The 15,948-nt window shown below is 47.2% G+C and overlaps 2 protein-coding genes and 1 long non-coding RNA gene across 3 annotated transcripts in view; 2 read left to right on the top strand and 1 right to left on the bottom strand.

Annotated features, from left to right (window-relative positions):
* Positions 1–15,948, bottom strand: part of LOC147647492 (uncharacterized) — a 164,284-nt gene that overhangs the window by 25,032 nt on the left and 123,304 nt on the right. The gene's annotated exons all lie outside the window — the stretch shown is intronic.
* SNAPC2 (small nuclear RNA activating complex polypeptide 2) lies at positions 513–8,663 on the top strand. The gene is made up of 5 exons (XM_086871869.1): positions 513–792; positions 1,623–1,730; positions 4,662–4,733; positions 6,422–6,662; positions 8,317–8,663. The coding sequence occupies exons 1-5, from the start codon at positions 586–588 to the stop codon at positions 8,505–8,507; spliced, it is 819 nt and encodes a 272-aa protein (XP_086727995.1). The 5' UTR covers positions 513–585; the 3' UTR covers positions 8,508–8,663.
* Positions 10,107–15,552, top strand: GABARAP (GABA type A receptor-associated protein). The gene is made up of 4 exons (XM_086871894.1): positions 10,107–10,605; positions 11,501–11,579; positions 13,120–13,238; positions 15,333–15,552. The coding sequence occupies exons 1-4, from the start codon at positions 10,516–10,518 to the stop codon at positions 15,396–15,398; spliced, it is 354 nt and encodes a 117-aa protein (XP_086728020.1). The 5' UTR covers positions 10,107–10,515; the 3' UTR covers positions 15,399–15,552.

Below are 15,948 nucleotides of genomic sequence, written 5' to 3'. Positions count from 1 at the left end.
GCGCGCTCCGGTGACGTCACTAAAAGCCGCGCCAAGGAAACGCCGCCGCCATTTTCGGTGCTGTGGCGCTCTTGTGATGTCACAAACGCTCCACAGAAGATGACGCCGCCATTTTTGGCGCCGTCATGCTCTTGTGACGTCACTAAAAACGCGACCAGACGCTCCCGCCATTTTCAGCGCTGTCGCGCTCTTGTGACGTCACTAAAATCCTGCCAATAAGGAGCCATCGCGCTTGTTTGACTTCACTTAAAACGCGCCAATACGTAGGAGCCGTCGCGTCCTCGTGACGTCACTAAAAACGCGCCAGGACTCAGCCGCCATTTTTTGCGCCGTCGCGCTCTTGTGATGTCACTAAAACCGCGCCCAAAAGACGGTGCCGCCATTTTTGCGCCGTCCCGCTCTTGTGACGTCACTAAAACCGCGCCAAGGAGTTGGAGCCGTCGCGCTCTTGTGACGTCACTAAAACAGCGCCAAGAACCCGGCGCCGTCGCGCTATTGTGACGTCACTGAAACCGCGCCAAGAAGACGCCGCCGCCGCCGCCATTTTGGCGCCGTGAGCTGGGGGGGGAAGAAGGAGCCGCCGCCATGAAACCGCCGCGGCGGCTCCGTTTTCTCCCGTCGCGTTTGGCGGAGGCTCCGCGCAGCCCCGAGAGGCCCCGGAGAGGCGCGTGGGGGCTGCGGGAGAAGCGGGAGCTGCTGGCGGCGCTGAGGGCGGAGGCGCGGAGAGGCCTCCCCGAGCAGCGGCTGCCGGCGGCGCTGAGGGAGAAGCTGCCCCGGAGGAGCGAGGAGGAGGTGGGGAGGGAGCCGGGGAGGCTCGGGGGGATCCCGGCAGGGGAGCCCTGAAATCGGCACCTCAGAGAGCCCCGAATTTCCCTCAGAAACCTCCAAATTCCCCTCAGAAACCCCCGAATTTTCCCTCAGAGAGCCCCGAATTTCCTCTTAAAAAGCCCCGAATTTCCCCTCAGAGAGCCCCGAATTTCCTCTTAAAAAGCCCCGAATTTCCCCTCAGAGAGCCCCGAATTCTCTCTCCAAAATCTCCAAATTTCCCCCTAAAACAGCCCGAAATTTTTCCTCAAAGTGCCCCAAATTTCCCCTCAGAGAGCCTTGAATTTCCTCTCCAAAATCCCCAAAATTTTCCCTCAGAGAGCCCCGAATTTCCCCTCAGCTCCAAATTTCCTCTCAGAAACCCCAAAATTCCCCTCAAAAATCCCAAATTTCCCCCAAATTCCCCCAAAATCCCCTCAGAAACCCCAAATTCCCCTCAAAAATCCCAAATTCCCCCCCAAATTCCCCTCAAAAATCCCAAATTTCCACCAAATTCCCTCAAAATCCCCTCAGAAACCCCAAAATTCCCCCAAAATTCCCTCAGAAACCCCAAAATTCCCCCAAAATTCCCTCAGAAACCCCAAAATTTCCCCAAAATTCCCTCAGAAAACCCAAAATTCCCTCAGAAATCCCAAATTTCCCCCAAAATTCCCTCAGAAAACCCAAAATTCCCCCAAAATTCCCTCAGGAACCCCAAAATTCCCTCAAAAATCCCAAATTTCCCCCAAATTCCCCCCAAATCCCCTCAGGAACCCCCAAATTCCCGATTTTTCCCGATTTTTCCCGCCTTTTGGCAGATCCGGGCGTTCCTGCTCCGGCTCCGGGGCCGAGCGGCTCGAGAGGCCCTGACCTCGAAATTCCGGAAATTTCTGCTCTTCCGGCGCCGGATCCGCGCCCCCATCCAGGTTTTTTGGGGAATTTGGGAATTTTGGGGAATTTTCAGGAATTTTCTGGAATTTTGGGGGGTCCTGAGTTCAAAATTTGGGAATTTTTTGGAATTTTGGGGGGTCCTGAGGGGATTTTGGGGGGTCCTGAGTTCAAAATTTGGGAATTTTCTGGAATTTTGGGGGGTCCTGAGTTCAAAATTTGGGAATTTTGGGGGGTCCTGAGGGGATTTTGGGGGTTCTGGGTTCAAAATTTGGGAATTTTCTGGAGTTTTGGGGGGTTCTGGGCTCAAAATTTGGGAATTTTGGGGAATTTTGGGGTGTCCTGAGGGAGTTTTGGGGGTTCTGGGTTCAAAATTTGGGAATTTTGGGGGGTCCTGAGGGGATTTTGGGGTTCCTGGGATCATTTTGGGGGGTTCCAGATCCCATTTTTTTGAGGGTTCCCATTGAGATTCTGAATCCCGAATTTTGGGGTTTTTAGGTCCCAAATTTTGGGGTTCCAGGTCTGGAATTTTGGGGTTTTAGGTCCAGAATTTTGGGGGTTCAGGTCTGGAATTTTGGGGTTCTGGATCCCGAATTTTGGGGTTTTTAAGTCCCAAATTTTGGGATTCCAGATCTCAAATTTTGGGGCTCTAGGTGTCAAATTTTGGGGTTTTTAGGTCCCAAATTTTGGGGTTCCAGATCCCAGATTTTGGGGTTTTCAATCCCAAATTTTGGGGTTTTTCGGTCCAGAATTTTGGGGTTCTGAGTCCCAAATTTTGGGGTTTTTAAGTCCCAAATTTTGGGATTCCAGATCCCAAATTTTGGGGTTCTAGGTGTCAAATTTTGGGGTTTTTAGGTCCCAAATTTTGCGGTTTTAGGCTCAGAATTTTGGGGGTTCAGGTCTGGAATTTTGGGATTCTGAGTCCCAAATTTTGGGGTTCTGGATCCCGGATTTTGGGGTTCTGGGTCCCGGATTTTGGGGTTTTGGGTCCTCAATTTTGGGGGATTCTGGATCCCCAATTTCGGGGTTTTTAATCCCGAATTTTGGGGTTCCAGGTCTGAAATTTGGGGATTCTGAGTTCCAAATTTTGGGGTTTTTAGGTCCCAAATTTTGGGGTTCCAGGTCTGGAATTTTGGGGTTTTAGGTCCAGAATTTTGGGGGTTCAGGTCTGGAATTTTGGGGTTCTGGATCCCGAATTTTGGGGTTTTTAAGTCCCAAATTTTGGGATTCCAGATCTCAAATTTTGGGGCTCTAGGTGTCAAATTTTGGGGTTTTTAGGTCCCAAATTTTGGGGTTCCAGATCCCAGATTTTGGGGTTTTCAATCCCAAATTTTGGGGTTTTTCGGTCCAGAATTTTGGGGTTCTGAGTCCCAAATTTTGGGGTTTTTAAGTCCCAAATTTTGGGATTCCAGATCCCAAATTTTGGGGTTCTAGGTGTCAAATTTTGGGGTTTTTAGGTCCCAAATTTTGCGGTTTTAGGCTCAGAATTTTGGGGGTTCAGGTCTGGAATTTTGGGATTCTGAGTCCCAAATTTTGGGGTTCTGGATCCCGGATTTTGGGGTTCTGGGTCCCGGATTTTGGGGTTTTGGGTCCCCAATTTTGGGGGATTCTGGATCCCCAATTTCGGGGTTTTTAATCCCGAATTTTGGGGTTCCAGGTCTGAAATTTGGGGATTCTGAGTTCCAAATTTTGGGGTTTTTGGATCCCAAATTTTGGAGTTTTTAGGTCCCAAATTTTGGGGTTTTAGCTCCAGAATTTTGGGGGTTCAGATCCGGAATTTTGGGGTTCTGGATCCCGAATTTTGGGGTTTTAAGTCCCAAATTTTGGGATTCCAGACCCCAAATTTTGGGGTTCCAGACTCAAATTTTTGGGTTCTAGGTGTTAAAATTTGGGGTTCTAGACTCAAATTTTCGGGGTTCTAGACTCAAAACTTGGGGTTCTAGACTCAGAATTTTGGGGTTCTAGACTCAGAATTTTGGGGTTCTAGACTCGAGTTTTGGGGTTCTAGACTCGAGTTTTGGGGTTCCGGATCCGGGGTTCCGGGTTCCGGGTTTTGGGGTTCTGGGTCCCGGGTATGGGGGATCCGGATCCGGTTGGGGGAGGGATCCGGGTTCCGGGTTTTCCAGGGGTTCCAAAGCCCGTTTTTGGGGTCCCCAATTCCATTTTTGGGGTTTTTGGGGTCCCTGATTCCATTTTTGGGGTCTTTTACCCCATTTTTGGGGTTCCTGACCCATTTTTTGGGGGTCCCAATGGGATTTTTTGGGGTCCCTACCCCATTTTTGGGGTTCCAAATCCCATTTTTGTGGTCCCCGATCCCATTTTTGGGGTCCCTGACCCCATTTTTGGGGTCCCCAGTCCCAGTTTTGGGGGTTTTTGGGGTCCCTGATTCCATTTTTGGGGTCCTCAATTCCATTTTTGGGGTTCCTGACCCATTTTTTGGGGGTCCCAATGGGATTTTTTAGGGTTCCTGACCCCATTTTTGGGGTTTTTTGGGGTCCCCCATTCCATTTTTGGGGTCTTTTACCCCATTTTTGGGGTCCCCAGTCCCAGTTTTGGGGTTTTTGGGGTCCCTGATTCCGTTTTTGGGGTCCCCGATCCCATTTTTGGGGTTCCTGACCCCATTTTTGGAATTTCCAATGGGATTTTTTGGGGTCCCTACCCCATTTTTGGGGTTCCAAATCCCATTTTTGGGGTCCTCGATCCCATTTTTGGGGTCCCTGACTCCATTTTTGGGGTCCCAAATCCCATTTTTGGGGTTTTTTGGGTCCCCAAATCCCGTTTTTGGGGTTTTTTGGGGTCCCCAATCCCATTTTTGGGGTCCCTGACTCCATTTTTGGGGTCCCAAATCCCATTTTTGGGGTTTTTTGGGTCCCCAAATCCCATTTTTGGGGTTTTTTGGGGTCCCCGATCCCGTTTTCGGGGTCCCTGACCCCGTTTTTGGGGTCCCCACCCCGTTTTTGCCCCCCCAGGTGTGGCAGGACCTGGCCGAGACCCTCGGGGGAGGGGTCCCGGAGGGTCCCCCCAGCGCCGCCTTTTCCCAGGTGAGAAATTCCAGGGGGTCCCCAACCCCTCCCCCACCCCGGATTTGGGGTGAAACCCCCCCAAAAAAACACAAAATCCCCTCAAAAAAACCCAAAATCCCCAAAAAAAACCAAAATCCCCTCAAAAAAAACCAAAATCCCCTCAAAAAACCCCAAAATCCCCTCAAAACCCCCAAAATCCCCCAAAATTCCCCCAAAAATCCCATAAATTCCCCCAAATACCAAAAAAACCCCAAAATTCCCAAAACCCCCCAAAATTCCCTAATATTCCCACAAAAACCCCAAAAATTCCCAAAATTCCCCCCAAAAACCCCCAAAATTCCCAGAAAACCCCCAAATTCCCCCAAATTCCCAAAATTCCCCCAAAAATCCCCCAAAATTCCCAAAAATCCCCCCCAAAAATCCCAAAAAAATCCCCCAAAAAATACAAAAATCCCCAAAATCCCCCAAAATTCCCAAAAATCCCCCAAAATTCCCAAAAATTCCCAAAAACTCCCCCAAAAATTCCCAAAAATCCCCAAAATCCCCAAAAATTCCCCAAAAATCCCCCCAAAATTCCAAAAAATCCCCCAAAATTCCCAAAAATCCCCAAAAATTCCCAAAAATCCCCCAAAATTCCCCAAAAACTCCAAAATCTCCCCAAAATCCCCCAAAAATTCCCCCAAATCCCCCAATATTCCCCAAAATCTCCCCAAAATTCCCCAAAAATCCCCCCAAAATTCCCAAAACTCCCCCAAAAATTCCCAAAAATTCCCCAAAATCCCCAAAAATTCCCAAAAATCCCCCAAAATTCCCAGAAAACCCCAAAATCTCCCCAAAATCTCCCCAAAATTCCCCCCAAATGCCCAAAAGTACCCCAAAATTCCCAAAAATTCTCAGAAATTCCCAAAAACTCCCCCCAAAATTCCCCAAAAACCCCAAAATCTCCCCAAAACTCCCCCAAAATTCCCAAAAATTCGCAAAAACTCCCCCCAAAATTCCCAAAAATCCCCCAAAATTCCCCAAAAATCCCCCCAAAATTCCCAAAACTCCCCCAAAAATTCCCAAAAATCCCCCAAAATTCCCAGAAATCCCCAAAATCTCCCCAAAATTCCCCCCAAATGCCCAAAAATCCCCCAAAATTCCCAAAAATCCCCAAAAATTCCCAAAAATCCCCCAAAATTCCCAAAAAAACCCAAAAATCCCCCAAAATCCCCCAAAAATTCCCCCAAATCCCCCAATATTCCCCAAAATCTCCCCAAAATCTCCCCAAAATTCCCAAAACTCCCCCAAAAATTCCCAAAAATTCCCCAAAATCCCCAAAAATTCCCAAAAATCCCCCAAAATTCCCAGAAAACCCCAAAATCTCCCCAAAATCTCCCCAAAATTCCCCCCAAATGCCCAAAAATACCCCAAAATTCCCAAAAATTCTCAGAAATTCCCAAAAACTCCCCCCAAAATTCCCCGAAAACCCCAAAATCTCCCCAAAACTCCCCCAAAATTCCCAAAAATTCGCAAAAACTCCCCCCAAAATTCCCAAAAATCCCCCAAAATCCCCAAAAATCCCCCAAAATTCCCCCCAAATGCCCAAAAATCCCCCAAAATCCCCAAAATTCCCAAAAATCCCCCCAAATTCCCCAAAAACCCCCCAAAATCTCCCCAAATTCCCCAAAAACCCCCCAAAATCTCCCCAAAATTCCCCTCCCCAGGTGCTGACGGTGGCGGCCACGGAGCCCCTGACCCTGGAGCACTCCAGACCCCCCCAAAATTCCGGGACCCCCCAAAATTCCGGGACCCCCCAAAATTCCGGGGCCCCCCCGGAAGCTGGGAGGCCCCAAAACCCGGCCTGGAGCCCGAATGCCGGGAATTTGGAGGTGGATTTTGGGAGGATTTACGAATTCCTGGCCAGGATCGGAGCGGGGGGGGAGGGGCCCCCCCTGCCCCCCGCAGGTGAGAGGGGACCCCCAAATTTGGGGGGGGGGGAGCCCCAAAAAATCGGGGAAAGTCCTGAAAAAATTGGGGAAAATTAAAAAGAAAATTGGGGAAAATTAAAAATAAAATTGGGGAAAATTCACAAAAAAATTGGGGAAAATTAAAAAAAAAATCAGGGAAAGTTCCAGAAAAAATTGGGGAAAATTCCAGAAAAAAAATTGGGGAAAATTAAAAAAAAAAATTGGGGAAAATCCTGAAAATATTGGGGAAAATTCCTAAAAAAATTGGGGAAAATTCACAAAAAAATTGGGGAAAATCCTAAAAATATTGAGGAAAATTAAAAAAAAATTGGGGAAAGTTCCAGAAAAAATCTGGGAAAATTCCTTAAAAAAATCTGGGAAAATCCACAAAAAATTGGGGAAAATTCCAGAAAAAATCGGGGAAAATCCTGAAAAAATTGGGGAAAATTAAAAATAAAATTGGGGAAATTTCCTTAAAAAAATCTGGGAAAATTCACAAAAAATTGGGGAAAATTCCAGAAAAATTGGGGAAAATTCAAAAAAAAATTGGGGAAAATTCCAGAAAAAATTGGGGAAAATTAAAAAAAAAATTCTGGGAAAATTCACAAAAAATTGGGGAAAATCCTGAAAAAAATTGGGGAAAATTCCTTAAAAAAATTGGGGAAAATTCCCCTAAAAATTGGGGAAAATCACAAAAAAATTTGGCGGGGGGGAATCCCCCAAAAAATTCCATTTTTAGGGTTCCCAGTTCCAAACTGGGAGGTTCTGGGTCCATTTGGGGATTCCCAGTTCAAACTGGGCTGGTCCCATTCCCAAACTGGGATGGTCCCAGTCCCAAACTGGGATTGCCAATCCCAAACTGGTCCATTCCCAGTCCCAAACTGGTCCATTCCCAATCCCAAACTGGGATTCCCAATCCCAAACTGGGCTGGTCCCAGTTCAAACTGGTCCATTCCCAATCCCAAACTGGGATTCCCAATCCCAAACTGGGCTGGTCCCAGTTCAAACTGGTCCATTCCCAGTTTAACTGCTCCATTCCCAGTTTAACTGGTCCATTCCCAATCCCAAACTGGGCTGGTCCCAGTCTCAAACTGGTCCATTCCCAATCCCAAACTGGGATTCCCAATCCCAAAGTGGGATTCCAAATCCCAAACTGGGATGGTCCCAGTGTCAAACTGGGATTCCCAATCCCAAACTGGGCTGGTCCCAGTCTCAAACTGGTCCATTCCCAGTTTAACTGGTCCATTCCCAGTCCCAAACTGGGATTCTCAATCCCAAACTGGTCCATTCCCAATCCCAAACTGGGATTCTCAATCCCAAACTGGGATGGTCCCAGTTCAAACTGGTCCATTCCCAGTCCCAAACTGGGATTGCCATTCCCAAACTGGGCTGGTCCCAGTTTAACTGCTCCATTCCCAGTCCCAAACTGGGATTCCCAGTTCAAACTGGGATGGTCCCAGTTCCAAACTGGGATTCTCAATCCCAAACTGGTCCATTCCCAGTCCCAAACTGGGATTCCCAGTTCAAACTGGGATTCTCAATCCCAAACTGGGATTCCCAATCCCAAACTGGGATTCCCAATCCCAAACTGGGCTGGTCCCAGTTCAAACTGGTCCATTCCCAGTCTAACTGGTTTCTCCCCTCCCCCGCAGAGTCCGCCGTGCTTTTGGCCCTGCTGGGATCGCTGCGGGCGCAGCTGGGAGCGCTGGGAGCACTGGGAGCACTGGGATCGCTCCGGAATCACTTCCGGGGGCTCTGGGGGTCCCTGCGGGGCCCCTGCCCCCCCCTCAACCCCTTCCTGCTGCCACTGGCCTTACTGGGAGCACTGGGACGGGGGGCCTGAGGGGGGGAGGGGCGCAATTCACGGGGGGTTTTGGGGGGGAAATCACGGAGAGAATTCCCGGGAATCCTCGGGAAAATTCCTGAAAAAATTCCCAGAAAATTCCCCAAAATTACCAAGAATTCCAAAAAAATTACCAGAAAATTCCCAAAAATTCCCCCCAAAAATTCCCCCCAAAATTCCAAAAAAATTCCCAAAAATTCCCCCAAAAAAATCCCAAACATTCCCAAAAAAATTCCCAAAAATTCCCAAAAAAATTCCCAAGAATTCACAAAATAATTCCCAGAAAATTCTCAAAAATTCCCCAAAAAATTCCCCCCAAAATTCCCCAAAATTCCCCCAAAAATTCCCCCCAAAAAATTCCAAAAAATTCCCCCCAAAATTCCCAAGAATTCCCCCAAAAATTCCCCCAAAAATTCCCCAAAAAAATTCCCAAAAATTCCCCCCAAAATTCCCAAAGAAATTCCAAAAAAAATTCCCAAAAATTCCACAAAAAATTCCCAAAAAAATTCCCAAAAATTCCCCCAAAAATTCCCCAAAAAATTCCCAAAAATTCCCCCCAAAATTCCCAGAAAATTCCCAAGAAATTAAAAAAAAATCCCCCCAAAAATTCCCAAAAACATTCCCAGAAAATCCCCCAAAAATTCCCCAAAAAAATCCCCCAAAAATCCCTCAAAATTCCCCAAAAAAATTCCCAGAAATCCCAAAAAAAATCCCAAAAAATTCCCAGGAGATGAGAGGGCACGATCCCGAGTTTTCCTGGGAATTCCCGAATTTTCTGGGAATTCCCAAATTTTTCTTGGGAATTCCCGAATTTCCAGAGGGTCCAAAATTCCCGAAGGGTCCAAAAATCCTGTTGGGGGGGGGGGGGCGGGGTTGTCCCAAAATTCCCGAATTTTCGGGGAATTCCCGAATTTTTTTTTCCGGGAAATTCCCGGAATTTTTCTTGGGAATTCCCGGGCTTTTGGGGCGGGGAAAAGAAAGAAAATGTTGGGATTTTCCCAAAAAATTGGAGCGTCTGGGACTCGTTTGGGGATGAACTGGGAGGGACTGGGATGAACTGGGAATGGATTGGGAGGGAACTGGGATGGATTCTCCCTCCCCCCCCCCCCTTCTCTCCCCGAATGGTTTCGCCCGCCCCGCCTTGGCCACGCCTCTTTCCCGTCACGTGACCGCCGTGTTTACGTTCCCCGCCTCTCACGTGACTATCCCCGCGCGGTGACGTCAGTCACATGACGTCAGTCACATGAGGGCCGCAGCACCGCCCGGATCCTTCCGCGCCTCCGCCCCGGGGCCTCCCCGTTACCGGAACTGGGATGGACTGGGAGGAACTGGGATGGACTGGGACGGACTGGGAGGGACTGGGATGGACTGGGACGGACTGGGACGGACTGGGATGGACTGGGAGGAACTGGGAGGAACTGGGATGGACTGGGAGGAACTGGGACGAGCGAGGGCAAGGCCCTTACGCCATTTGCGTAGCGCTGAGGGCGCCGCCGAGGCTTTCCCGATGCACTGGGAGCGAACTGGGAAAGGCACTGGGAAGCGGCAGAGGAAACTGGGATAAACTGGGCTATTCTGGGCTATTCTGGGATATTCTGGGATGAACTGGGATAAACTGGGATAAACTGGGATGAGCTGGGAGTAGCGTAACACTGAGGGCAAGCCCTTACGCGATTGGCGTAGCGAAACCCCTTACTCCATTTGCGTAGCGCTGAGGGCAAGGCCCGTACGCCACTTGCGTGGCGCTGAGGGTATTCCCCACCCACCTTTACGCCATTTCCGTGGCGCCGCGTCATTCCGGTGCAGGGGAGGCGCTTACGCTGTTTGCGTAGCGCACGCCGTTGGCGCAGGCGCAGTGGGGCGGGCCCGGATCCCTGCGCGCGGCCGAAGCCTCCGGTGCCGGTCCCGGTTCCGAGCAGGCCCCGGCCCCGGTCCCGGTCCCGTGAAGGCCCCGAGAAGGCCCCGGCCCCCAGCAGGCCCCGGCCTCGGCCCCCGGCCCGGCCCGGCCATGAAGTTCCTGTACAAGGAGGAGCATCCGTTCGAGAAACGTCGCTGCGAGGGCGAGAAAATCCGGAAAAAGTACCCGGACCGAGTCCCGGTGAGGCGGGGGAGGCCCAAAATCAACCGGGGAGGCCCAAAATTCAACCCGGGGAGGCCAAAAATCAAATCCGGGAGGCAAAAATTCACCCGGGGAGGCCAAAAATTCAATTCGGGAGCCAAAAATTCCCTCAGGGAGCCCAAAAATCCACCCCGAAATCGCCAAAATCCAACCCCAAAATCCCAAAGTTCGGCCCAAATTCGCCCCAAAACCCCCAAATTCAGCCCAAATCCACCCCAAAACTCCCAAATTCAGCCCAAATTCACCCCAAAATCCAAAAATTCACCCCAAAAATCACAAAATCCACCCCAAAAATCCCCAAATTCAGCCCAAATCCACCCCGGGAATCCCAAAATTCCCTCAGGGAGCTCAAAATTTCACCCCAAAATCCCAAAATTCACCCCAAAATCCCAAAATTCACCCCAAAAATCATCAAAATTCCAAAAAATCCACCCGGAAATCCCCAAAATTTGGGAATTCCCAAATTTTCGGGCTCATTTTGGGAGGCGTTCCCTCATTTTTTGTTGTTTTGTTTTATTTTTTTTTTCCTGAAATTCAAAGGATTTTCCCTAAAATTTAAAGGATTTTCCCACAGAATTTAGGGAAGTTTTTCCTCAAAAAAAATCTCCCAAAATTCCAGGGATTTTGCCCCAAAATTCGAGGAAGTTTTTTCCCAAATCCAAGATTTTTTTTTTCCCCAAAACCCCAAGGGATTCATCCTCAAAAATCAAATTTTAATCCCCCAAAATCCAAGATTTTTCCCCCAAAATTTAAGGAATTTTTCCCTCTCTAAATCCATTTTTTTTCCCCCAAATTTAAGGAATTTTTTCCTTCCCAAATTCCCATTTTTTCCCCAAAAATTTAACGGATTTTCCCATTTTTCCCCCCATTTCAGGTGATCGTGGAAAAGGCGCCCAAGGCTCGAATTGGGGACCTGGACAAGAAGAAATATCTGGTGCCCTCCGACCTGACAGGTGGAATTTTGGGAATTTTGGGAATTTTGGGAATTTTGGGGGGATTTGGGGATTTTTGGGGATTTTTTGGGATTTTTTTACGAATTTTTTTGGGTGAATTTGGGGATTTTTTAGGGATTTTTTAGATTTTTTTTAAATTTTTGTGAGGTTTTTTTGGTGGAATTTTGGGATTTTTCTGATGGAATTTCGGGAATTTTGGGGATTTGGGGACTTTTTAGGAATTTTTGGGATTTTTTTGGGTATTTTTAGGATTTTTTGGGGAATTTTGGGGGTTTTTTAGGAAATTTTGGGGGGGGGTTAATTTTTGGGTGGTTTTTTTGTGGAATTTTGGGATTTTTCTGGTGGAATTTTGGGAATTTTGGGAATTTTTTGGGGATTTGGGAAATTTTGGGGACTTTTTCCGTAATTTTCTGTGGTTTTTTTGTGGAATTTTGGGGGTTTTTTGTGGAATTTTAGGATTTTTCCAGTGGAATTTTGAGGGAATTTGGGAATTTTTTGGGGTGGAATTTTTTGGGATTATTCCTCTGGAATTTTGGGAATTTTGGGGATGGGATTTGAGGATTTTTTGGGGAATTTTGGGGAGGTTTTTTGTCTAATTTTTGAGGGTTTTTTCATTGGAATTTTTGGGTTTTTATCCAAATTTTGGGGGGTTTTTTAAGGTGGAATTCTGGGAAATTTGGGATTTTTTTGAGGATATTTTGGGATTTTTTGGGATTATTTTGGGATTTTTGGAGCAGATTTTGGGGTTTTTTTGGGGGCTGATTTTGGGTTTTTTTGGGGCTGATTTTGGGGATTTTTTTTTTTTGATTTTTGAGCTGATTTTGGGGGTTTTTTGGGCTGATTTTTGGAGCAAATTTGGGGCTTTTTTGGGATTAATTTGGGATTTTTGGAGCTGATTTTGGGATAATTTTTTTGAGGATATTTTGGAATTTTTTGGAGCTGATTTTGGGATTTTTTTGAGGATATTTTGGGGTTTTTTGAGGATTTTTTTGAGCTGATTTTGGGCCTTTTTTTGGGATTATTTTGGGCCTTTTTTGGGGATTATTTGGGATTTTTTTGAGGATATTTTGGAATTTTTTTGGAGTTGATTTTGGGATTTTTTTGAGGATATTTTGGGGGCTTTTGGGCTGATTTTTGGAGCTGATTTTGGGATTTTTTTTGAGCTGATTTTGGGGCTTTCTTTGGGATTATTTTAGGATTTTTGGAGCTGATTTTGGGGATTTTTTGGGGATTATTTGGGATTTTTTTTAAGGATATTTTGGAGCTTTTTTTGAGCTGATTTTGGGCCTTTTTTTGGGATTAATTTGGAATTGTTTTGAGGATATTTTGGAATTTTTTTTGAGGATATTTTGGAATTTTTTTGAGCAGATTTTGGAGCTTTTTTTTAAGAATATTTTGAATTTTTTCGTGCCGTTTCCTCCCATTTTTCCCCCGATTTTTCCCCCTGATTCCGCCCCGATTTCCTCAGGGATTTTTTGGGGATAATTCCCGAGGGTTTTTCCCCGTTTTTTATGGAATTTTGGGAATTCTTTCTTTCCAGTGGGGCAGTTTTATTTCCTGATCAGGAAGAGGATTCACCTGCGGGCCGAGGACGCTTTGTTCTTCTTCGTCAACAACGTCATCCCCCCGACCAGCGCCACCATGGGACAGCTCTACCAGGTCCAAAACACCCCAAAACACCCCGAAACGCCCCAAAAACGCCCCAAAACACCCTGAAACACCCCAAAATACCCCCAAAACACCCCGAAACACCCCAAAAACGCCCCAAAACACCCTGAAACACCCCAAAATACCCCCAAAACACCCCGAAACACCCCAAAAACGCCCCAAAACACCCCAAAAACGCCCCAAAATACCCCAAAAACACCCCGAAACACCCGGAAACACCCCAAAAACGCCCCAAAATACCCAAAAACCACCCCAAAAACACCCCAAAAACACCCTGAAACACCCCAAAATACTCCAAAAACAACCAAAATACCCCAAAAACACCCCAAAAACGCCCCAAAATACCCCAAAAACATCCCAAAAACACCCCAAAATACCCCAAAACCACCCCAACAACACCCCAAAATACCCAAAAATACCCCAAAAATACCCCAAAACCACCCCAAAATACCCCAAAAAAGCCCAAAAATATCCCAAAATATCCCAAAATACCCCAAAAACACCCCAAAAGACCCCAAAAACACCCCAAAATACCCCAAAATACCCCAAAAACACCCCAAAAACACCCTGAAACACACCAAAATACCCCAAAAACACCCCGAAACACCCCAAAAACACCCCAAAAACACCCCAAAATACCCCAAAAACACCCCAAAAACACCTTGAAACACCCCAAAATACTCCAAAAACACCCAAAACACCCCAAAATATCCCAAAAACACCCCAAAAACGCCCCAAAAATAACCCAAAATACCCCAAAAACGCCCCAAAACACCCCAAAAATATCCCAAAATATCCCAAAATACCCCAAAAATATCCCAAAAACGCCCCAAAATACCCCAAAACCACCCCAACAACACCCCAAAACACCCCAAAAACACCCCAAAATACCCCAAAAACGCCTCAAAAATAACCCAAAATGCCCCAAAAACGCCCCAAAATACCCCCAAAATATCCCAAAGTATCCCAAAATACTCCAAAACCACCCCAAAACACCCCAAAATACCCCAACAACACCCTAAAAACACCCCAAAAATAACACCAAAAACACCCAAAAATCACCGCAGAAATAACCCCAAAAATAACTCAAAAAATACCCCAAAAATACCCCAAAACACCCCAAAAATAACCCCAAAACACCCAAAACCAGCCCAAAAACGCCCCAAAAACGCCCCAAAAATAACCCCGAAACACCCCAAAAACACCCCAAAAATAAATCAAAAAATACCCCAAAAATAACCCAAAACACCCCAAAAACACCCCAAAACACCCCAAAATTAATCCCTGAAACACCCCAAAAATAACCCCAAAAATAACTCAAAAAATACCCCAAAAATACCCCAAAAATACCCAAAATTAACCCCAAAAACTGCCCAAAAATAACACCCAAAACACCCCAAAAACCAAAATTTGGAGTGGAAAAAGGGAAATTTGGGGTGGAAAAAGGGAAATTTGGGAGGAAAAAGGGAAATTTGGGGTTAAAAAGGGAAATTTGGGGTGGAAAAAGGGAAATTTGGGGTGGAAAAAGGGAAATTTGGGGTTAAAAAGGGAAATTTGGGAAGAAAAAGGGAAATTTGGGTGGAAAAAGGGAAATTTGGGAGGAAAAAGGGAAATTTGGGGTTAAAAAGGGAAATTTGGGGTGGAAAAAGGGAAATTTGGGAGGAAAAAGGGAAATTTGGGAGGAAAAAGGGAAATTTGGGGTTAAAAAGGGAAATTTGGGGTGGAAAAAGGGAAATTTGGGGTTAAAAAGGGAAATTTGGGTGGAAAAAGGGAAATTTGGGATCTGGGGGATCCCAAAAATCCTCGGGAGGGGGAAAATTCGGGATGAGGGGAAAAATTTGGGATTTGGATGAGGAAATTTGGGATTGGGAAGGAAAAAAAGCCTCAAAATCCCGGAAAAAAATGAAATATTTTGGGATTTTTTGGGGTGAGAAACCCAAAATTCCATCGCGATCCCTGAGGGGGAAAAACTCGGGAATTTTTGGGGAATTTCTCGATCCCGATCCCAAATCCAAAGGTAAAAACCGGGATTGACATTCCCGGATTTTTAACCCTTTCGGTTCCCGCTTTTTTCCCTTCCCTCAGGAACACCACGAGGAGGATTTCTTCCTTTACATCGCCTACAGCGACGAGAGCGTCTACGGGGCCTGAGCCCGCCTTTTCCCGCTCCTCCCGCCCTTCCCGATCCCGAATTCCCCGGTTTTTTCCCGGTTTTTCCCGGTTTTATCCCGGTTTTATCCCGGTTTTTTTTCCTCCCTTCCCCCCCCCCTCAAATAAAAGCGACGGAGCCGCCTCAGGGCCTGGACCGGAAGTGGGCGTGGCTTGACGGGAAAGGCGCGTGCGCAGCGCGGGCGGAGGCGTGGTTTGCATAATGAGACGCGCGTGGCCGCCTAATTTAAATATGAGGGCGTGGTTTTGGCGGGGAGGCGTGGCTTGAATAATAGGGGGAGCGCGATTTGCATAGCGCGCAGCGCGCATGCGTGCGAGCAATTAGGACGGGGAATAGGCGTGGTTTGCATAATGAGGTACGGAAAGCCACGTAAAGGGAGTGGTCTGCATAATTAGGGTTGTGCGCATGCGCGCAATGCAAAATGGGTGTGGGAGGAGCGCTCGGCGCGGGAAAGGGGCGGGGTTTAGCGAGGGGCGGGGTCGGCGCGTGCGCGCTGAGGGGAGGGGGCGGGGTCAGCGCGGCGGGGGCGGG

The sequence above is a fragment of the Cyanistes caeruleus genome, chromosome 37 (genome assembly GCF_971803275.1).
Source record: "Cyanistes caeruleus chromosome 37, bCyaCae1.hap1.1, whole genome shotgun sequence".
NCBI classification, from domain to species: Eukaryota; Metazoa; Chordata; class Aves; order Passeriformes; family Paridae; genus Cyanistes; species Cyanistes caeruleus.
The sequence above is the reverse complement of the archived record's forward strand: the minus strand, read 5'-3'. Positions and strand labels throughout refer to the sequence as shown.